General features: G+C 42.2%; 1 protein-coding gene across 3 annotated transcripts in view; it reads left to right on the top strand.

The window, feature by feature from the left end:
* The first annotated feature begins 281 nt into the window (after positions 1-281).
* Positions 282-23,797, top strand: part of SAMD12 (sterile alpha motif domain containing 12) — a 272,823-nt gene continuing 249,307 nt past the window's right edge. For all 3 annotated transcript variants that reach the window (XM_083359832.1, XM_083359833.1, XM_083359831.1), the window contains exon 1: positions 282-412. In XM_083359832.1, coding sequence (XP_083215958.1) covers positions 400-412 — 13 coding nt within the window. In that variant the 5' untranslated portion in view covers positions 282-399. The remainder of the gene's footprint in view (positions 413-23,797) is intronic.

Here is a 23,797-nt window from a genome sequence, read left to right as displayed (position 1 = left end):
CTGCTTTCCCCCCATTGGTTTTGAGCCCCTGAGGCAAGGCAAGAAGGAAGGGATTCCTCCTCTGCGGGAGACGGCCTCAGGCGGAGAGGACTGGGGCTCGGCGGGAGCCAGGGAGCTCCGTCGCCACCAAGGGCCACCGAGGCGCAGCTTGAGCGGGAAGGCAGAGACTCCATTTCCCAGGCTGCAGAGGGAAGGGGGCTAAGCCTTCCTCGCTGCAGGTTGAACTTCTCGGTTGCAGATGAGCGAGAGAGAAAACGGTGAAGGGAGAAAGAGAAGAAAGGAAAGAAGGGGGTGGGGGAAGAAGGGAGGAAGGAGGAGGAGGAGGAGGAGGAGGAGGAGGAGGAGGAGAAGCATCTCTGGGCAGGCGAATTATGCCTGCATTAAGCGAACTCTGAGAGAATGGCTGTGGAAGGTAAGGGCTGCGGTTCTCCTGCCTTTCCCTTTTGCAAAGCCAGAGGCGCCCCCGGGCGCCCTCACCGCCTTCCTCGTCCTTTGCTTCTCACCTGAGGGGCGATCGCAGCCGAGTCGGCTGGCTAGGAAGGGGTGTGGGGGAAAAAAACCAGATGAAAGGCTTCCGTGCCTTTGCAAAATGAGGGGGAGGGGAGGGTGCCGGCCGTAGACGGAGGCTTGGAGGGGCGCGGAGAGGTGAACCGGCGAGGGACAGCCACCACGGCTTCCCGCTTTGCCGGGCTCCTGCAATAGCTTCACTGCAGCGCCCGCCCGCCCGCTCGCTCGCCCCCACCTCCCTGGAAAAGGAGCCTGCGGTTTCCTTCCACGGAGACCCATTCACATCCTGCACTCCCTTCCGTGTCTCGATCTGAGTCCTTTTCATTTGCAGCTGTTAGTCAATATTAGATACTGAGCTGCCTGCCTGCCTGCCTGCAAGCACGTTCTGGTTTGTGTTCTGGGCATCTGGTGAAGCCAGCAGGCACGAAGGCTACTACATGGTGGAGAGTCTGTCCTTGAGGTTCACCTGAAAGAGGCAGCTCCTTGCAGGAAGGGGTTGCTTTCGCCTATCATTGCCAAGACTTCAAGCTTGTCTTACAAACCCAAGGATCTGAGTTTCTACCAAACCACACTGTTGCCCATTAACATGATGGATGAACTCAGGCCTGGATCTTCTCCCAGATGGCTGTCATCAGCCCTGGGTCATACACGGATGTCCCCGTTTATGAAATAGAACAAGGAAGTACTGTAGTTTTCTGTGCTGGCTGGATGTCCTGCAAAGAAGGCTTGAAACTTCTGAAATGGGCTAAAGCACTTATTTTTTTCAAAAAAAAAAAAAAAATTAAGGGAAGCCTTTCCCATCCTTTCCAAATGATGATGTGTTGGAAATTATTGTGTTGGTCCACGAGAGGTGGTGAGAATGGTCTGAATCTTGCCAATCTTTTAAAGCCCAGAGGATTTTATAAGAAGCCCTTCAACAGATACAAAGTCCTCAAACAAGAAAGATGGAATTAGAATGATAGAGAACCCCACACGGTTCCCCTTGGAGTCACAAGATAAGAAGGCTCAGCAGTTAAAGAAGCTGAGCTTGTCGGCTGGAGAGCTGACAGGCCAGGTTGGAGACCTGAGCTCCACACAATGGGGTGAGCTCCCGTTACTTGCTCCAGCTCCTGCCTGTTCTGTACCAGCCTGGTACCGACCCTGCAGAAAAGGCAGGGACAACCCCTTTACAAACGACAAGAGGCTGGAATTAAGCCTGCCAAATTTATTAAGATAAAACAGAGCAAAACAAGACAACCATGAAACAGGAGCTATGAAACAGGAACTAATCAAGCGGTTGCCTTCAGCAAACCAGCCCTCCCATGCATTCCCCTTTTATACAGTTCAGGGCGTGGCTTCTCTCTGCCTCCTTCCGAGGTGCCCCATTGCCTTCCTCTATTTACTCCTGATTGACTGCCTCCTGCGTCGGGCGTCCTTGAACAGGGCCAGCTGTGGGTCATCTTCATCCACGCTGTCAGGCTCACACAGCTGGGTCTCCGTTGTGACCAGGTGGGAGGGGCCTGGCTGAGGGCTCTTATCAGCAAGATCTTTAACCCCCTCAGCAAGCTCTTCAACAACCCCCTCCTCCTCTGAGTCGTCCAACTGCCGAACCCACAGGCTGACCCTGAATCACAACACTGCCCACCTAGCAGTTCGAAAGCATGCAAATGCGAGTAGATGAATAGCTACCACTTTGGTGGGAAGGGAATAGCGTCCCGTGCACCTGTGGTGTACGGCAATGCCAGCCAAATGCCACAGAAGTTGTCTTTAGACAATGCCGGGTCCATTGGCCAAGAAACGGAGATGAGCACCCTGTCCTAGAGTTGGACACTAGTGATAGGGAAACCTTTACCTTTTTATATTAAAAGAAGCTCCTTGAGGGAGATGGGTGGTCTAGAACAGGAAATATAGATGAATGAAATAAGCTAGCATTGTAGTTTTTAGACATTGAGGTTTCCAGGAGTGGGGTTGCTTGATAAAATTAGCATAACTTAGGCCTCACCCCTAGTAGCATCTCTTCTGCAGGGGAGGCTCAATAGCTAAACGTAGTGCCTGACTGAGCATGAGAATCTATAAATCAGTGAAAAGCAGTAAATAGCATTAACATTCCTGTTGCAACTTACATTAATGCTTTCCTTTTCAGCATGATCTGCTACTGAAATCCGTGAAATTCTGGTAATTCTTGCCTCTTTCTCCCATTTTTTAATCTCTTCGTTTCTGTACTATTAACCTACTCTAAATATTACATTCCAAGTTTTCCAGTGTTCTTCCTGATGTTCCTGGCAGAATCTAGTCCACAGCTGGGAATAGTGGTCTTACCATCCTTTCTTGTCTTGTTGTACCATAAAACAATACTGTTGTTCTCTATTTAAACCACCAACAAGCCATTGTGTGTAAGTTTTATTATGCTCTTCCCTTTTTTATATGTTTGTTCATGTAATCAGACTATCTTAACCAGTATATTTTCCAGTGATATGCCTGCATTTAGAAGCAAAGGCAAGAAATCCCTGGTATTGTCAATTAATTCATGCAATTAAGTCTTGAAATATTTTTCTCCTTATTCCACTGAGAGTGAGATCATCTCAATTACTGCCATAGTAGCAATGAGAATCAGAAAAGTCACTGTCCCAGCATAACATTTATTGATGTACTTAAGCATCCCCAGATAAGACTTTGTCTCCTACAAAACTTTCATTTGCAAAATCTATCTATCTATCTATCTATCTATCTATCTATCTATCTATCTATCTATCTATCTATCTATCTAATCCCTATTATTTATTATATCTATCATATCCCTATTATTTATTATATCTATCTATCTATCTATCTATCTATCTATCTATCTATCTATCATATCTCTATTATTTATCATATCTATCTATCATATCCCTATTATTTATTATATCTACCATATCCCTATTATTTATTATATCTATCTGTCTGTCTATCTATCATATCCCTTTTATTTATTCATTCTATCTATCTATCTATCTATCTATCTATCTATCTATCTATCTATCTATCTATCATATCCCTATTATTTATTATATCTATGATATCCCTATTATTTATTATATCTATCTATCTATCCATCCATCCATCCATCCATCCATCCATCTCTATCTATCTATCTATCTATCTATCTATCTATCTATCTATCTATCTATCTATCTATCTATCCCTCTCTATTATTTATTATCTATATATGTATGCCTATCATCTATTATGTCTGTCATCATTTATTATGTCTGTCTATCTGTCTTCTGTCTACCTACCTACCTACCTACCTACCTACTTACCTACCTACCTATCATATACCTACCTACCTACCCTCCAACCAATCATAAAAATTTTCACAGTGGAAACAATGTAAGAATATCAAATCATAGATTTTTTTAAAAAAAAACCCTCACACTTTAAAAATCTTCTGTTTTTAAGCTCATCCAAAGGAATCTTTTTTTAAAAAAAAATCAGCTTCATTTAGGGAACCATCATTCATGCCATCTTACAATCTGCTTTTGAAATTCCCCTCTGTTTGGAAAGCAGCTTACCATGTGGCAGTGGGGGCTGCTGCCTGAAAAATACAAGCCCCCAATGGCCTGGGACCCATATGTGCAATGCGTTGGAGCCTTGCCTAGGAAAACAAACAAAAGGAAGATTAAACAGACAGGGCAGAAATATGATCAAAGCTGTGCCATTTTGCAAAAGCCAGGATAAAATTATAAACTTAAATGCATCTATCCAATTCCCACCCCCCTTTATCAATGTTTTTTGCAATAAGTTTTATATTTCCTCCACCTCTTCTTCAAGATTGTTTTCAGCTTTGAGCTTGGAAGAAGAAAGAGACTGGGCTAGCCCTGGGATGGATCTCAACAAGAGTCACCAATGTGTAGAACAGAAACATTTTTATCAAAATGATTTCTCTCTCCAAAGAGATCTGATGTTTATCTTTTCAGCAGAAGATGCTGCTTTGGTAAAAATAGCAAGTGTGTGCATGGATTTATTCTGAATTGAAATGAAGGCTGGATGTGATTCGGTGTGCAACTTGCTTGCAAATAACATCTTCTCTATTCATGTGTAAAGCTAATGAATTTTGCTTCCTGGGATTGTTCAGCTACATTTGGCCTAAACATTTATTTTTTTAATTTTAATTCCATTTATATCCCGCCCTTCTCTGAAGACTCAGGGCGGCTTACAAGCTTAACAGTAGCCTTCATTCTATGTATATGCCTGCTTATTAGGGCTTTCACACACACCCCAAGCGGCATTATTACAAAGTCAGCTTAATTGCCCCCAACAATCTGGGTCCTCATTTTACCTACCTCGGAAGGATGGAAGGCTGAGTCAACCTTGAGCCTGGTGGGATGCGAACCTGCACTAATTGCAGGCAGCTGGTGTTACTTAAGGAGGCATTAGCCCACTGCTCCACCAAGGCTCTAAACATGCAAGGTTGACAGTGAGTTGGAGGTTGAGGGTGGAATTTCCATGCATACCACAATTTCCCTGTGCTCCTAAGATTTCAGACTTTTCTGCATTCATCTGAATGTGCAAAGAAGCTGCCATAATTCCAGTTTGGTCTGTGGTTAAGGCACCAGGGCAGAAAGTGGGAGACTTCAACCCCCACCTTAGCCACGAAAGCCAGCTGGGTGACTTTGGGCCAGTCACTCTCTCTCTCAGCCCAACCTGATAGGATTGTTGTTGTGGGAAAAACATGGCAAAGGAGTGCAGGAAGACCTCTAATTATGACCACAGTTGATCCCAACATTTCTGCTGCTCAATGAAACGTACGTGAAGTGAATGTTGCTCCATTTTGCTCCATTTCTTGCCACAGTTGTTAAATGAATCACTGAAGTTGTTAAGTTAGTAACACAGTTGTTAAGTGAATCTGGCTTTCCTGATTGACTTTGCTTGTCAGAAGGTCACAGAAGGGGATCACGTGACCCGAGGATGTTTCACCCACCATAAATATGAATCAGTACCCAAGCATCCGAATTTTGATCACATGACCCTGGGGATGCTACACAGGTCATAAGTGTGAAAAGCGGTCATAAATCACTTTTGTCAATCCCGTTGTAACTTCCAACGGTCACTAGATGAACTGTTGTAAGTCGAAGACTCCATGTATTGTCTGTGTTCATTGCCTGGAGTTACTTGTAAAGTAATCAAGGAGAGATATAAATAGAGCAAATAGAGAAAACAATAAATAATTAAGAATTAATTATTGTACCCATAATTGTACCCATAATTAGTTCAACCCAAATGCCCTAAAAACTTTTATAGACAGCTTGGAACAAAACAGGATGTTTCCAGGGTGTTCAGCCATTGGGAACAATAGAAACTTGAAACAATAGTCTTTTCCCTTGTTTGTTTGTTTGTTCATTATTTATTTATTTAATTGTATGTATTTATTTATTTATTTATTTATGTCCTAAGGATCAGTCAGTTCAGATTATAAATCTTCAGGTCTAAACCTGCTGCTAATATCAGGTCAGCTTTTGACAGCCCTGTGAAAGTATTTGCACATTAAAGCTTCTGTGTTTCCTCCTCCTGCGGCCAAAAAGTATATTTTTTTGGCATCTTCCCCATTCTTTCTGTCTGAGAAGAAAGATCGGCCCAGAGATTTACTTGGCTATATCCTGGTGGTTTGAATCAATCCGGTAATAACTTTCTGTATCAAAGAGAAACAGGAAATATTTCAGGTTGTATGAAAAACAGAGGACAAAAATCTTTCCCTGGAGTTCAGCTATAACTTCAGACAAGGACAGAGCGTTCCTTGCAAAACGTGAAATGTATCCTAACCAAGCTCCTTATTCTGTGTTTGCTGGAGCAAGAGAGGCTGGATATCTGCAAGGCCAAGGTTTTTCTATAGCCACCTTATTTGAATTTAATTATTTAAGCACAGAAGCAGAATGCAGAGGAGAGGTCTTCCCTTCTTGGTGGGAAAGCTTGAATAAAGAAAGAACAATATGGCCTGTTAATTTCCTAATCAAACTGTAAGTGGGAATCTATTGAAAACTACCAGTATGAGCCAGGCATTGCAGAGAACAAAGGGCACAAGTCTCTGATGATTAGGGAAATGTAATTATTGGGTATTAATTTCCCCTTTCATTATCAGAAAAGAAACAGTGGTAATCATTCTGAATGCGGAAGGCGAGAATGTAGCAGAAATTCTGGTTTTGCCAATGCATAAGGCTGTCACGCTTAGGTTACAAAAATGTGAATGACCACTAGAGAGCAGCAGAGAGATTTTTACTGTATCGCTTGGCTACCAGTTGCTCTGTCCAGTCATCGCCAGCCTACTCTGCATGCGTACACGGAGTCCTCGTTTAATGACCAGCTCATTTAGCAACCATTCACAGTTACAATGAGGATGAAGTAATAACTTCATGACCAATCCTCATATTTACGACCTTCACAAGCCTGCAAAGCAAAGGAAGGCTGAAGGAAGATTATAAGCACAGTTGCTGTTTCACTTAGTGATCCCTTTGCTTAACAACCAAGTCCTAATTATGGTTAAAAACCCACAACTATATAAATAGGTAGTTAGGATCCATTACTCAGAAGGTTGACTATTCGGGATTTCCAATTTGAATAATATAGATTTGTGCATGTGCAAAAGAGAGGCATAGAAAAGGGAGGAATATGGGGTTGCACTGCCCTAAACTGACCCTGTTTAGGGCAGGGGTCCCCAACTCCCGATCCGTGGACCAGTACCGAGCCACAGCAAGCCAGCAAATGGTCTGCACAAACAAGCAAAGCCCCATCCGTGGGATGCAGGAAGCATACAAAACCACACACCCTCCAGTCTGCAGAAAAACCTCTCCATGCAACAACTCCCTGGTGCCCAAAAGATTGGGGACCTCTGACCTAGGGGCTGTCCTGGACTTACAACTTCTGCCCTGGAGCAATTGTAGCTAGGAGGTTCTTTGTACAGCTTTGTATTGTGTGCCTATTGCCCCCATTCCTAAATTGAGGGGCCCTGCTCATGCTCATTCATGTCCTACTCACTTTCATTAGAACAATTGTAATATGCTCTACATGGGAGTGCCCTTGAAGAGTATCCAGAAACTTCAGCTGGTGCACAATGCAGCAGCGTGGAGAGTTATGTATGCTTCTGGTAGAACTTGTGCTACACCTCCTCTCTTAAGTTGCACTGATTACTGGATCAGTTTCTGGATCCAAGTCAAAGTACTGTTTTTGATTTTTAAAGTCCTACATGGCATAGGGCCAGGTGACTTAAGGGATCATCTCTCCCAATTATGTCTACCCATCCCAGAGAGGGCATTTACAAATTCTGTCTTTTAGACAGCTACATTTGGGGGTCCCTATGTGGTGGCCCTTTTCCACTGTGGTTCATGGGTTACAGAATATCCTCCCCTCTGTGGTGGGGTTGGCACAATCACTTCTGACCTTCCAAAGATCCTCAAGACCTGGTTGTGCTATCAGACCTGAGGACCCCTGAGGACTGGTGAATTAATCAGGTGCTCCATAATTATTAGCAACTGCTGGCCTGCTATTTCTTCTTTAGACCCTTGTTTTTATAGTTCTTTATTTTTTAAAAAAAATTGTTTGGGGTATTTATTATTTAACTGTTTTTTTTAGCATTGTTGTATGCCTCCCAGAGTCACTTGTTTTCTGAGATGGACAGCTATATAAAGTTGTCAGAGAATGGAGTGGAGTGGAGTAGAGTAGAGTAGAGTAGAGTAGAGTAGAGTAGAGTAGAATAGAATAGAATAGAATAGAATAGAATAGAATAGAATAGAATAGAATAGAATAGAATAGAATAGAATAGAATAGAATAGAATACTTTATTGGCCAAGTGTGTTTAGACACACAAGGAATTTGTCTCTGATACAGAAATTCTCAGTGTACATGCAAAGCCACAGAGTAATAATAATCATAATATGATACCAGTAAGTTATAAGTTAAATACAAGTTATGTTCCTAATATTAATAATTTGAAAAACCTTATGTTGCAGAATACAGGGCATGGGCATGTAAGGGCATGTAAGTGAATGTACACTGATTTCTATTAGAAATTAGGACTGTTTCTGTGAGTCAAAATTAACTTATTCTGTAAGGTGTTTGTGTTTGTTCTACATTTACAGAAGGAGGATGAGGATGAGGATGGTGGTGGTGACTATGGATGATGCAGGCCATCTTTAAATATATAAGCTTATTGAGATGGCTGTCAGGAAAGGCCTCTGTTTTGATTTGAGGAGGTAACATCGCTTGTTCCTTCTAGTTGAAGTGGAAGAAATAGGTCAGAGCTGATAGTTTTGTGATCTTTGTTAACATAAATGTTGTTATTTTTCTCTTTGACACAGTAGAAGAACTGGTTACTGTATTGCTATAGTGGAGATAGAAGAAGACAAGGAATAGCTGCAGAGGAATAAGAAAAGTTGAGAGGCCAGTTGACAGCTTATCAAACCCCCACCTTTTTGTATGTGTGATATACACATGGCACTGTTGCCATTTAAAGTTTTTTTTAAACCCCCCCCCCCCAAATATCCCTGGTTAAGATAGTTTTCTTTCTGCTGTGTTGGAGCAACACCTGCCTGATTTCTAGCCCATGTTGTCATGCTCCTTTGGGATTCTGGGAGTCGTAGTTCCCACATATCTGGAAGGTGCCTACCCTGTGCTAACTGAGACCTTCCATGAAATTTTATCACCTTTGACATAGGCAGAGAGCCAGTTTGGTGTAATAGTTAAGGCAGGGGTGCAGAATCCCTGGTCTGCAGACTGGTACTTGTCCATGGCCTGTTAGGAATTGTGCCGCAAGCTCTACTGTGTAGGATATAGGTTGTACACTCCTCCCCCCTCCCCCAGTCTGTGGAAAAATTGCCTCCATGAAACCAGTCCTTGGTGCCAAAAGGGTTGGGGACCGCTAGGTTAAGGCATCAGGCTAGAAACCAGGAGACCGTGAGTTCTATTCCTGCTTTAGGCACAAAGCTAGCTGGGTGACCTTAGACCAGTCATTTTCTGTCAGACCTAGGAAAGAAGAAATTGCAAACTGCTTCTGAAAAACTTTGCCAGGAAAACGTCAAGGACCTGTCCAGACAGGCTCTGAGAATTGGACATAAAAATAACAACAAAAATCACATTTTTGTGTGAGAGAGAGACAGATAGACAGACAGACATAGACAGAGGGATAAAGCAACTTCTCATTATCTACAGAACGGTAGGATTGACTCTAGATAATGGGTTATTGGAGTTTTTTTGGTGGCTCAAATTTTAACTTAACCAAAACTTATATTCCATATTCAATTATCTCCCTCTTGTTTTTAAGCTATAGTTATAACAGCACCTAACCCCTGAATTTGATTTTAGGTGTACAAATGTTGTATGCACACTTCAATTTACACCCAGATTTTTAGCTCAGATTTGTTTTGCAAAACATTTGCAGTCAAAACCTATGCTGATAATTTAGATTTCAAGCTTTTCACTTTTCTGAGAAGGAGCCACAGATGCAATCAGAAACAGCCTTTCAACTGATTTTATGGGGCACGACCCATAAGCAGCTATAGTTAGGGCAGGTGTTAACAAATGGGCTAGTTAGACTGTGAGAAATCCACTTTAACTCTCTCTGAATATCAGTGAATACAATTATTTCCGTTCTTCTGCTCCAAATAGTTCAGTCCAAGATCAGTAGCTGGATCCTGAATATTGATCCTGATCCATTATCAGTAATTGAAACATACTGTAATAGGTATTTTTTAAAAAAAATAATAATAAAAAAATCTCATGTTAGTTTGCTGTTTTGTCCTATGCTTTGTAAGGCAATGTGTTTAAAATATAGTAGTCCTCAACTTACAACAGTTATTCAGTGACTGCTCAAAGTTATGGCACTGAAAAAAGTGACTTACAACTTTTTTTCACATTTACAACCATTGCAGCATCTCCATGGTCATGTGATAAAAAAATCAGACTCTTGGCAACTGACTCATATTTACGATGCTTGCAGTGTCCCAGGGTCATGTGATCACCTTCTGTGACCTTCTGATAAACTAAGTCAGTGGCGAAGTCAGATTCACTTAACAAACGTGCTACTAACTTAAAAACTGTAGTGATTCACTAACAACTGTAGCAAGACAGGTCGTAAAATGGGGCAAAATTCACTTAACAACTTTCTTGCTTAGCAACAAGATTTTGGACTCAATTATGGATGTAAGTCGAAGACTACCTGTATATGTTAGCCACAAGTCTTCAGAGCTGTGTCATATCAGGTACCTAATTCCTTATTATTGTATCCCTATTGCAAAATGCTTTGTCAATGTATTTGAAGGCAACAAAGGATCTAATAAGTTTATAAACTTTAAAAATGTAAATTTATAATATCAAAGAACTTTGGGGGAATAAACCATACCAATTGGTTTATAAAAGAAAAAAAAGGGTATGGAAAAAGTCCATTTTCTAGAGGGTCAGTTTAAACCCATAATTCTATGTGAATGGAGATATGTGTGAAGTCTTGGACTGTATCTAAACTATAGATGCATATTTTTTCATTCTCATGTTTGTTCTGAGTACTGCAATTTTATGGGAAATCTCACCAAACTTCAAAACTTTTGTGGAATGTTTTAAAGGTGATTGAAGTATGCAGTATAGAGACTGAACTGTGCTATTGAAATAGAGAAAGTTCTTTCTCCTGTGTTTTGCAATTCTGGACATTCTTTTTTCTACTTTTTAATTCATTCAGCTCAAATCATTCTGCTGTTTTATTGAAGTTTTTGAGAAAAGTTTATTATCAAATGGAAGCCCAAAGTCTTTTCTTTGTTAGTGCACCGTTTCCCTTACATAAATATCCCAAAGCTTATGGTACCTTCTGAAGTAGCCGAAGGACCACTCGGGATGACAGGCTATTTAACTTAAAGGTTTATTTAGAGCAAGACAACAACAGAATAACTTGCCGGCTTTTTATAGCCGGCGGCTGTCAGTGAGGGCCAATCAGGTTTGTTTTATTTGGCGCCGCGTCTTTCCCGTCCAATCCGCGTCGTCTGTGTTTGACAGCTCCGGCTTCCGCATGGCTTGGTGTTTTGACAGCCGCGAGCTGTCAGTGGTCGCGCCTGCGCCCTGCGAGGAACTTTGACAGCTGTCAAAGTTCCCGCGTGTTCTTCTGTCAAATCGGTTTACCTCATCGTCTGACTTGTTAACTTATGTATTAAAGATATTTATACATATAATACACCCCTTACCCCTCCCCTGGAGCGTTCCCACCCCCTTGATTGTTGGACCCTGCCCACTGGTAGTCCTTTAGGTAGGCGGGGGCCCTTCGGTTTCTGTCGGAGCGGCGTGGAAGAGGGGCGATGTCTGGTTGTGCTGGTAGCGCGTCTCTTAGTCTCTCTTCGTCTTGGTCAAGCAACGGTAGTATTTCTGGGGGTTGGTGGTCATGCTCCTCCGGTTGGGGTTCAGGGGTGTGTGGTGGTTGTCTGGGTCTGAGTTGGTCTATATGGCGGCGTAGATTGCCGTGAGTTTGTGTGGATATGAGATAGGAAATGGGTCCTGTTTGATTAAGCACTGTCCCCTGGACCCATTTGTTTTTATCTGTATAAGATCGCGCCCATATCATTTGGCCTGGTGTGAGTGTACGGTTTGGTTGTGGTTGCTCGTTTTCTTCCAGGAACGTGTCAGGATGTAATCTGTCGAGCCGCGTTATCAGCCTTCTCCCCCATCTTAGTTCCGCCGGTGATTTGCCCGTTGTTGTGCATGGCGTTGCATGTTGTGACATTAGGAACTGGCTGAGTCGCCGCTGCCAGTTCCCCTTGACGAATTTTTTTAAAGCTTCTTTTGTAGAACGCACCATAATTTCTGCCATCCCGTTCGTCGATGGGTGGAATGGTGCAGATGTGACCAGCCTAATACAATTCTTCATAGCGAAGATCTGAAATTCACGAGAGGTGAATTGAGGCCCATTGTCTGAAACTATGGTGTCTGGGAGGCCGTGTGTGGCGAATATTTTCCTTAGGGCTTGTATTGTGGCTCCTGATGTAGTTTTTCTAAGGGGAGTGACTTCTAACCATTTAGAACAACTGTCAACTACAATTAGGAAACTTTGTCCCTGGATAGGTCCTGCAAAATCTAAGTGTATGCGTGACCATGGATTTTTTGTCGTTTCCCATTTGTGAATTGGTGCTTGGGGTGGTTCGTACCGTGTTGCTTGGCAAGTGTAGCACCCTCCCACGTATTTTTCTATCTCTTTGTCAATGCCTGGCCACCATACATAACTCCTGGCTATCGCTTTCATCTTGACAATGCCAGGGTGTCCCTCATGTAGGATGTCTAATGTTTGATTTATGTTTTTGTTAGGTATTATGACTCGATTTCCCCACAGCAGGCATCCCCTATGCGTAGATATTTCATTTTTCCTGTTAAAGTATGGCTGGAATTGGGAGTGTGGGTTTTGTGCTGGCCACCCCGTTGTGGTCCACCTGAGAATTCTGCTGAGTATTTTGTCTTTAGCTGAGTTGTTAGCTATAATCTTTGCAGAGAGGGGACAGTCTGGGAGTTGTGAAATTGCTAAAATCAGGCCAGCTGGGGCTGGGTCTGGGTCCTTGCTAGGAATTGGCAGTCTGCTGAGGCAGTCTGCATGTCCTAATTCCTTCCCTGGTTTATGGATTAATTGATAAGAATAGGCAGATAAGAATGTGGACCATCGAAGTATTCTCGGTGAGAGAATCTGAGGTGTTATTTTATTCCAAGTGAATATCCCTAATAGGGGTTTATGATCTGTGTATATAGTGAAGGGTCTCCCATAAAGGTAGTCATGAAATTTTTTAACCCCTGCGACTATTGCTAGGGCTTCTCTGTCTATTTGTGCGTAATTTCTTTCTGCTTTTGACAGAGTGCGTGAATAAAAGGCTATGGGTCTTTGGGTGCCGTCTTTGTATACATGACTTAATACTGCCCCAATTCCATAGGGAGATGCGTCGCAAGCGATGCATATTGGTGTATCTTCTCGGAAAAGGGTGATCGTTGAACTATTGCAAATAATCTTTTTTAGTGATTGGAAGCTATTTTCCTGAATTTTGGTCCAGGACCAGGCAGTTCCCTTATCTAGGAGTCTATGCAGAGGTTCTGCGATAGTGGCTTTGTGGGGAATGAAGGCATGATAAAAGTTTAATAACCCTAAAAAGGCTTGGAGTTCTTGTTTATTCCTGGGGCTTGGCGCAGTTTGAATAGCCCTTAGCTTGTCTGTGGTAGGGTGGATACCTTGACCGTCTATTTTGTACCCTAGGAACTCTGTGGATGTGACTCCAATGGAGCACTTTTCCCGCTTAAGTTTGAGGCCGGCTTCTCTGAGCCGGCTCAGCACAGCTGACAGTCTGTCAGCTAGATTTGCTTCATTTTCTCCGGCGATGAGAACATCGTCGAAGTAGGGGCAGACCCCGGGTAGTCCTTTCAGGGTTTTCTCCATGATACCCTGGAAAATACCCGGGGCTGCTGATATGCCGAATTGTAGCCTTTTTACTTTAAAGGCACCGCGGTGGGTGACAATTGTCTGGGCTTCCGCGGTGTCATTAGTGACAGGCAGTTGCAAATACGCCTGCGTGAGATCAAGTTTGGCAAAAATGGCGCCGGAGCGGATGGAAGCGAAAACATCCCTTACCGCTGGCACTGGGTAAGCATGGGGGCTGAGTGCTAAGTTGAGGGTCGCCTTATAGTCCGCGCATAATCTTATTTCCCCGTTAGGTTTTACCGGGGTGACTATTGGGGTCTCCCAGCTTCCCCCCTCCGTAGGTTCAAGTACCCCGAGCCCTACGAGGCGCTCTAGTTCCCTTTCAATTTTTTCTTTAAGGGCAAAGGGCACTCTCCTAGCTCTTATCTTAATGGGTTGGATTGCTGGGTTTAATTGTAAAGAGATGGGGGGACCCGTGTATTTTCCTAATGTGCCATCGAAGACGTCTGCATACTTATTGCAAACGGCTTCGAGAATGGGTGATTGTACAGTATTTACCCCCGTTATGGCAATCCCTAACGGCCCGAACCAGTTCAGCCCTATCAGGTTGGTGCGATTTCCGGGCGTTACCAGCACTTCTAGGGGACCCTTGAAAGATTTGTACTCTACTGTAACCTTAGCCCTCCCTTCCAGAGGAATAGGGGTTTTTCTGGAAGTCTGCTAGGTGGACCTGGGTTTGCCTCAGAGGAATTTTTCCCTTGCCTTGTTGACAGATCTCCTGATATGTTTTAAATGAAATTAAGGAGACTGCTGACCCTGAATCCACCTCCATGAGGCAGGACACCCCCTGAATTTTTACCCTGATCCTAACCTTGGAGCTTAGGCTGTTTACCCTGTCAATTGTTTCCACCAGGGCCCCTGGTGTTTTTCCTCTGTTGGCCTGGGTAGCTGGCCTACCTGGGGAGTTTGCCTCCAAATCATTGATGTTGTCACGGCCCTTGCTGCGGCACACCGGTTTGATGTGGCCAGTCTTCCCACAATTGTGGCACTTAGCATTTCTGAACCGGCAGCTTCCTCGGGCATGGTTGCCCCCGCAGCTGGCGCAGGCGGCCTGTTGCTCGTAACGCGGCGGTGGCGGAGGGGGGTTCCTGGACCTTCGGCGGTCCGAAGTGTCGCTTCTCCTCGGTTGCCTGCGTTCCATTCTGCGCTGCAGAGCTTCTCCGTCGGTGAAATCCACCGACTCGTCGCTGTCGCTGAGGGTTGCACTCTCTTGGAAGACGGTCGCTGGGCTCTCTGGGGTCGTGGTAGTTGGCTTCTTCTTGTGGTTGTACTCGTAGGCCATGATTTCTCTGGTCAACTCTGCCAGGCTCATGTCGGTCTTGGATGTCAGCTTCTTCTGTAGGCGTTCGTCCCTCAGCCCGATCACCACCTGGTCTCTGATGCGGTCTTCCAGGTCGGGGAAGTGGCAGTTCCGCGCGGCGTGTCAGACCCCAGCGATGAAATCGTTTGCGGGTTCATCTGGACGTTGTTTCTTCTGGGCGAATTGAACCCGCCAGTACAGTTCGGATCGGGCTGGCATATAATGCTTCGTCAGCTGGTCTACCAGGTCCGCGTAGGATACCTCGGTGATGGGTACCGGGCTGAACAGCCCAACGGCAGCGTCGTAGACGGGGGGTCCGCTGATGTATAGCAGCGCGGCGGCCTTTGCTCTGTCATCGGTGATTTTGCTGACAAGGAGGAATCCCTCGACTTGGCCCAGGTGTGATTGCCACCTTTCGGGATGTCGGGTGTCGAATTCCCTCACGCGGCTGAAGTTTGTCATGTCGTCCGGTCCTGGGTCTCGCTCCATTGGAAGTTAAAACTTCCAGTGACAGCTCTGGCCGGGAACTCTCTTCCGCGGCCGTGACTTCAGCTCTGGAGCGATCCCATCCTCGTCGCCAGTGAAGTAGCCGAAGGACCACTCGGGACGACAGGCTATTTAACTTAAAGGTTTATTTAGAGCAAGACAACAACAGAATAACTTGCCGGCTTTTTATAGCCGGCGGCTGTCAGTGAGGGCCAATCAGGTTTGTTTTATTTGGCGCCGCGTCTTTCCCGTCCAATCCGCGTCGTCTGTGTTTGACAGCTCCGGCTTCCGCATGGCTCGGTGTTTTGACAGCCGCGAGCTGTCAGTGGTCGCGCCTGCGCCCTGCGAGGAACTTTGACAGCTGTCAAAGTTCCCGCGTGTTCTTCTGTAAAATCGGTTTACCTCATCGTCTGACTTGTTAACTTATGTATTAAAGATATTTATACATATAATACACCTTCTAAAGCTTGATTAGATGCATCTTACCACTTTCTGGATGGTAAGATGGATCTAACTAGCTAGTCATGGCTAGTCATTCAGCAATTCACTAATGGGTATCTGTTATTCCCCTATTCCATACATTAATGACTGCAGATTAAATCTACATTCTGGTTTTGATAAGAGTGCTGTATATTTTGCAAGAGGACATGCAATGAGTAATGACTAGCCATTAAACATACAATAACTGGGCATTAAAAATAGGTCTTGGCAAACAGTCTTGTTGTAACAAAAGCAACAATTTTATACACATACTTTTTTTTGAAGTTTGAAAAGCTGCTATTGCAGTTTTATATAAATGGGATGTGCAACCCCCTAGCCAAATGTAGACTGCTGTGGTATGAATAAGCTGTAGGAGGTGTGGAATTACTCTTTGTCAGTGTCCAACCAATAAATTAGTTATTTTAATTCCTACAAAAAGAAGGATTAACAGCTTGCTCTTAAAAGATTACAGCACTATTAAAATATAACCAGTTATTGAATCTCATATCTGTATTTTTTAAAAATCTAAGCACTAAAAGTATTGCTCCTTAGAATCAAGGGTATTGGTCATTTTCCAGTAGAACTATTATTGCTGGTTATTTAGAAATGGAGATTTTATAGTTACGGAGAACTTTCAGCTATGAAACATTTATTCTTCTAAAGATGGTTGGTTCAAAGCCAGATTAATTGATTAAGTGCCAAAGCAAGAAATTGTATTTTGCCTCGACATCTCAAAGATAATTTCTTTCAAAAGGCAACTGGACTTTCTCATCCAAGAAGTTCTGACAAGGTGGTGGAGAATGGAAGGATTTAGATTCCTTGCAGTCATGTGGTCATTAGTTCTCTTTTTGAGAGCCATTGAGGCCACTTGGAGGTTTATCTGTGATTGACAACATGCTAAGGCAATGGTAATTGCTGGGTGTTGGGTGGGATATATATATTTAATAAAGTATTATTATTATCATTAGGCTCCTTATTAACTGAACCCAATCCAATTAAACTCAGTGTGAACCCAGCCTAAAACTCTAGTAGATCAAATGCAAAAAACTGGATGTTTTTTTTATTTAGAGTCAATTATTGTTGAAACATCCAGTTGTTTTTCTTGACAAGAGTGCAAAAGTGTTCCTCATTACTTTGAGTGAGATACTTTTTTAGCCCTCAGTCTAATTACAGTTGGAATTTTTAATGGTTTTCCCATCGAGGATCTAAGTGATAAATGTTGTATAACAAGCTTTGAACTTCTGCCTGTAAAAATATATGGATCTATTTATGGAACAGCACGTTCCTGCTCATTACAGTTACTTTATCTAGCAAGATGAGTGGCATATAAATTTAATAAATAAATTAAAATTAATTCAAGAGAATTAAATAAGGTGCTTGCATACTATAAAGCAGTTTTTTCCCCAAACTTGGCAACTTTAAGGTGTATAGACTTCATTTACCAGAATTCCCTAGTTAGCATGGCTAGCTGGGGATTTCTGGGAGTTAATGTCCACATGTCATAAAATTGCCAAGTTTGAAAAACACTGCCATAAAGCATTAATGCATTGCACAAGTATCCCTAGAAATGAAACGAGCTGATTGTGGCAGTGTTTCATTTGGATGTATGCCCACCTACTCATGGCAAAGATTAAATTAGGCTGGAATTTCTAAGACTTGAAGCCAAAATAGATGTGGGAGGTTCCAGATTGGAGATTGAGGCTGGAGTGATCTAATGCTTGATGTGGGTTTTGGTTGATCTTTGCTAAGATGGGAAACATAAAGTCCTTTCTAATGAAATAGTTGCCATTTAGCAACTTGAAAGACACAATGCATTTTGGTTCTAAGCATTTTCAAGAAATAATACAATTTGGCAAAACTGTGAATACTATAAGAGGTTTGGCATTTGCTGTGCACAATCATGGTGTGGAATGTTTAAATGTTAACTGTGGAAAATGCATGTTCATTATTATGGTACTGGATAGTCTCTCAGGTCAATCTTGATTCCTGAAGACTGCTTGGACTGGTCCCTGAAGTTTCCTTGACAACATTTTGGATGTGGTTAGCCAGTCCCTTCTTTCAAGGACAGAGAGAAAGCAGCTGGCCCCAAATTAACTTTTAAAAAAGGGTTAGAATTTACAATCCCTCCACTCCTGTGCCAGCATCTTTAGCCACTACACCAAACTCTGCTTTTACAAAAGGGTAGACCAGACTTATTTTTCTTCCATTAACAGGCTGCGTAGGTGTACTGGTGTTTGTAAGACTTGCAACCTCCAAGGTACAGCTGTTCCCAAAGGATTTGCTCCCTCCTCTGAATATCAGTTCACAGAGGAGTCTGCCTGCATGTGTCTTTACGTTTTCTGCTTTGGACTTTCCCATTTATTTAGGCTCCAGTAATTAAGGCATAGTCACAGAGCAGGGAAGCAAAGTTATATTTCTATGGTTTAAAGGATGCATAACCCACTTTGCTTCTCTAAGAAAAAGCCCACTGGCTTTCATCTTCTTCCTTAGGTGAAGCTTAGACTTGTTTTCAGATTCTTAATGAGATATATTGAAAGGCTGGAAATGGAAGAAAGCAACTTCACATACAGTGAAGTTGAAGGTGGCAGAATGGCACATGTCCCTGTGTCTCTTCAACATGTTGCAAATTCCTCCATTTTGTGAATTCACTCATCTCCTTTTTGAAAGGGGATTTTAATCAAGCCTTGCCCTGTATTTTCTGTCTTTCCTCAAATGGCATTAAATCTACCGTATGTGGGAAGAGACGACAAAATTAGCACAGTTGCTGTTGGACTGAATAATTCTTAGTATTACTGGCCGGTCTTTTTCCCTGTGGTATGATTTAAATATGTTAGGAGACATATCAAGCTACTAACCTTATCACTACTTGCTGATTTTCAACATTTAGTTCAGCATAGTCAATAGTTTAATATTTAAGGAATGCTTTGATTAGCACACAAAGGTACTCTCATTTTTGAAGAATGTACTCTTGTTTTTGATGAAGGATCAGGGGTGACATGATACTCTAGCAGTCTTCCAGTATTTGAGGGGCTGCCACAAAGATGAGAGGGTCAACTTATTATCCAAAGCAAGGGAAAGATGCAATGGATAGAAACTCAAGGAATTAAAGAGAAACTTCCTAACAGTGAGAACAATTAGCCAGTGGAATGGCTTGTCTTCAGAAGTTGTAGGTGCTCCATCACTGGAGGCTTTTAAGAAGAGACTGGACAGCCACTTGTCTGGAATGGTATAAGGCAGGGGTAGGCAACCTCGGCTCTTTTATGACTTGTGGACTTCAACTCCCAGAATTCCTGAGCCAGCATGGCTGGCTCAGGAATTCTGGGAGTTGAAGTCCACAAATCATAAAAGAGCCGAGGTTGCCTACCCCTGGTATAGGGTCTCAGCTTGAGCAGGGGGTTGGACTACAAATCAGCTCTATTCTCTATTCTGAATTTGAATTTGTTTTTCTTAAAAATAATGTGAATATTATTTCTTAAATAATCTTTTGATGCTAGATAAAAATGTCTTTAAAAAATTCCAATATCCTTATTATCACAATCCCTTTCTTTTCAATCTTCTGAGAAGTACTTCGTTCTTTTATCAGAACGTTGTGCAAATCAAAAAGTATCAAACGGTGTGATTTCAATATATATACCTTTCCTGACTTATCCTATGGTACCTGAAACCAAGGCCGACACCCAAAATGGAATCAAAATTAAAGAATGTTAAGAGGATCTAAAATTTTGCACATTGAAAAACAACATGCAAGGTTTTATTCCATAAGGTTTGATCATTTAGCAATATTTTATTTTTCCAACAATAGCGTCTTCTGATGTTTTGCGTTAGTACCTGGATCTTGAAAAGATTGCCAGCTCTGGTTTATTGCAATTTAATATGTATAATGGAATAGCAGTGGCTGGGATAGTGCTAGCTGTACAACTGGATGCAGTCTTTGTTTAGATATAGAATTTTAGACAAGTACAGTAGATTGGAAGTGATCTAAGAGGTCATCAATTCAAACCCCTGCACACTGCAGGACTCACTACATCGTTCCTGACAGATTATTATTCAGCCTCTGAAAAACTTCAGTGAAGGAAAGGAAAATACTCCATGCCATAACTTACTCCATCAATGGGCAACTTTTATAGTCAAGTAGTTTTAGCTAATGTCTAAGTTTGTACCTGCATCCTTGAAGTTCTACCCTATTACTTTCTGAAGCAAATGAGAATAAATCTGAACCTTCTACAATGTGATTGCCCTTCAGATATTTGATGACAGCTATTATCTCAATCTTTTCTTCTGCAAGCTAAACATCCCCAGGTTTCTTAAACCCCTCATAGGACATAGTTTCTAGTCCTTTCACCATCTTGATAGCCCTTTTCTAGTCTTGTTCCAGTTTATCAATATCTTTCGGTGAATTTCTCATTCTAGTGACTTCCGATTATGGTAGGCAGCAACATCTATCGTTCCCAGTCAGTGTGACTGAGAGACAGCTGGCTTAGAGTTGGAATAATTAAACTATTTGTTGTTTAGAGAGGAACATCAGGAAACATTTTGGATACTGTTTTTCTGTGGTAATGCTTTCTTATTTCTAAATTTGTAACTCAGTAATTATGAATTATTTCCATGGATTTTCATTTATAATGGCCTAGAGCAGGTGTAGGCAACCTTGGCTCTTTTATGACTTGTGGATCTCAACTCCCAGAATTCCTGAGTCAGCATGGCTGGCTCAGGAATCCTGGGTATTGAAGTTCACAAATCATAAAAGAGCCAAGTTTGCCTATCCCTGGCCTAGAGGTTTCCTGCAAAATTAATTGATCGATCAATCATTGGTCAGATGGATTCTCTTGCTCCTTAGGGTAGCAATTTTCACATTTAATTTAAATGGAATTATATGGATTAAGAGTTGATTTAGGTTTATTTATTTTAATATGTCTAAATTAGTTAAATTTTAGCTTTACTTTGAATTAGGGAGGCCCCAGTATAACTCACATTAATTTAAACCTACTTACACTTACTTATTTTACCCCTTTATTTTCCCCCAAATCCCTCCAGAATTTCAGTTAGAAGTTTAGGATATAATTGGGAGGATAATTTGTTTCATTTTTTTAAAAAATTAGCAATGTGACAAACACCCTGACTTGATACAAATCTTTGCATCTCTGGGGAAATTGTGAATTGCTTGGCTAGTAATTTTTTTGATAACGTACGAATTTAATGTCAGCTATGCCAATTGCAAATCCATCTCTTTATCTGCAGTTTGGTTTGGTTTGGAATCTGTCTGTCTGTGTCTGTCTGTCTCTATCTATCTCTCTGTGTCTCTCTCTCTCTCTTTTGGCTTCTCTGAGAGTCAAGCAATCATTTGGGAATCTTGGATAAGTCTGGACAGAAAGAAATTGCTTCAGATATAAAATGCATGGCTTAGGGCTTATAGTCTACTATAAACGAATAATAATCTAAAAATCAGAACATGTGAAATGTGTTTAAAATGGTGGGTGAAGGCAGTCAGAACGTTGAGGTAATGAGCATTTTGAGGAAGAAGACAACCAGTGTAGCATGTTCTGGTTGCACATTATAACTGTTTAATTGAATTAACAATGAATTATGAACATTCTAAATGTTCCTATTTATAAGGAACAATTGATGTATGCTCTTTGGTGTGGTTTTGCTGTTTTTGTTTGTTTGTAATTAAGTAAGATGCTGGGGATTCCTTTGATGAATTTTGCCCACATTTTTACCCACAGCCCTTGACTTAGGACCATAATTAGGAAGAATTTTTGTTCCTAAGTGAGGTAGTTGTTAAATGAGTGGTGCTTGATTTTTCCTCTTCTTTGCCACGTTGTTAAATGAATCACTGCAGTTGTTAAATCAGGGGTGTCAAACTGGGCCGGATGCATCATAGCGAAACCGCACCCACCCCATTGCCGGCAGTGGCAAAAAAGTCGCAGTACGTCGCAACACATCATGTGACATTGCGAGTTTGACACTCCTGTGTTAAATGAACCACATGGTCATTAAGTGAATTTGGCTTCCCCAGATAGGCTTTGCTTGTCAGAAACCGGCTAGGAAGGTCACAAATGGTGAACACATGGCCCTGGGATGCTGCAACCATTGTAAATACTTGACAGTTGGGATGATGTTATTAGGGGACTGGTGGCTAAAACCTTTGAAGGACAGTTGCAGGAATTGGGTATATCTAGTCTAATGAAAAGAAGGACCAGGGGTGACACGATAGCAGTCTTCCAATATCTAAGGAGCTGTCACAAAAAGAGGGGCTCAACTTATTCTCCAAAGCACCTGAAGGGAAGACAAGAAGCCATGGATGGAAACTGATCAAGGAGAGAAGCAACCTAGATCTAAGGAGAAATTTCCTGACAGTGAGAACAATTAATCAGTGGAACAGCCTGCCTTCAGAATTTGGAGGTGCTCCATCGCTGGAGGTTTTTAAAGAAAAGATTGGACAACTATTTGTCTGAAATGGTATAGGGACTTCTGCTTCAGCAGAGGGATTGACTAGAAGACTTCCAAGGTCCCTTCCAACTCTGTCCTAGTCCTGGTGGACAATCACTTGATTATGAGCCAGCAGTGTGCAGCAGCAGCCAAAAAAGCTAATGCAATCCTGGATTGCATAAACAGAGGCATGGAATAAAGATCACACAAAGTATTAGTGCCACTTTATGAAACCCTAGTGAGACTACACCTGGAATACTGCAACCAATTTTGGCCACCATACTACAAAAAAGATGTTGAGACCTTGGAAAGAGTTCAGAGAAGAGCAACTAAAATGATCAAAGGTGTGGAGACTAAAACATATGAAGAACGGTAGCAGGACTTGGGTTTGGCTAGTCTAAAGAAAAGAAGAAATAGGGGTGACATGATAGCAGTATTACAGTATTTGAGGGGCTGCCACAACAAAGAGGGGGTCAAATTATCCTCCAAAGCACCAGAAGGCAGGACAAGAAACAATGGTTGGAAATTAATCAAAGAGAGAAGCAACCTGGAATTAAAGAGGAAGTTCCTAACACTGAGGACAATTAACCAGTGGAACAGTTTGCCTTCAGAAATTGTGGGCACTCTATCACTGGACGTTTTTAAGAAGAGACTGGACAGTCATTTGTCTGGGATGTTAGGATCTCCTGCTTGAGTGGGGGGCTGGACTAGAAGACCTCCAATGTCCCTTCCAGCTCTATTCTATTCTATTCTATTCTATTCTATTCTATTCTATTCTATTCTATTCTATTCTATTCTATTCTATTCTATTCTATTCTATTCTATTCTATTCTATTTTGTCATTCTCGTGTGCTCTTAGAAGCCAGGGTGAAAGCAATTGTCACCCCATCTGATTAAAAGGAAAAGAGGAGAACCCAGATACCTGCAGAGCTTTCAGTTATTGAGCAATGTTTTTGAATAGTTCATTATATCTGGAATGTTGAGAGCACGAGATGTGAGCACTCACAAAATGGTTGTTACAGTGGGATTTGGCTGTTTGTAAAATGGCTGTCCTGGCAGACTGGCAAGGATGAAATACTTTCAGAGTTTTTAAGGGATAGGCTGAACTCTTAAAGGTGTTTTTTTTTAAAAAAAATCTAAATTATACAGGAGATTTGGGC

This window comes from Vipera ursinii (assembly GCF_947247035.1).
Source record: "Vipera ursinii genome assembly, chromosome: 3".
In the NCBI taxonomy this organism is placed as follows: Eukaryota; Metazoa; Chordata; class Lepidosauria; order Squamata; family Viperidae; genus Vipera; species Vipera ursinii.
The sequence above is the reverse complement of the archived record's forward strand: the minus strand, read 5'-3'. Positions and strand labels throughout refer to the sequence as shown.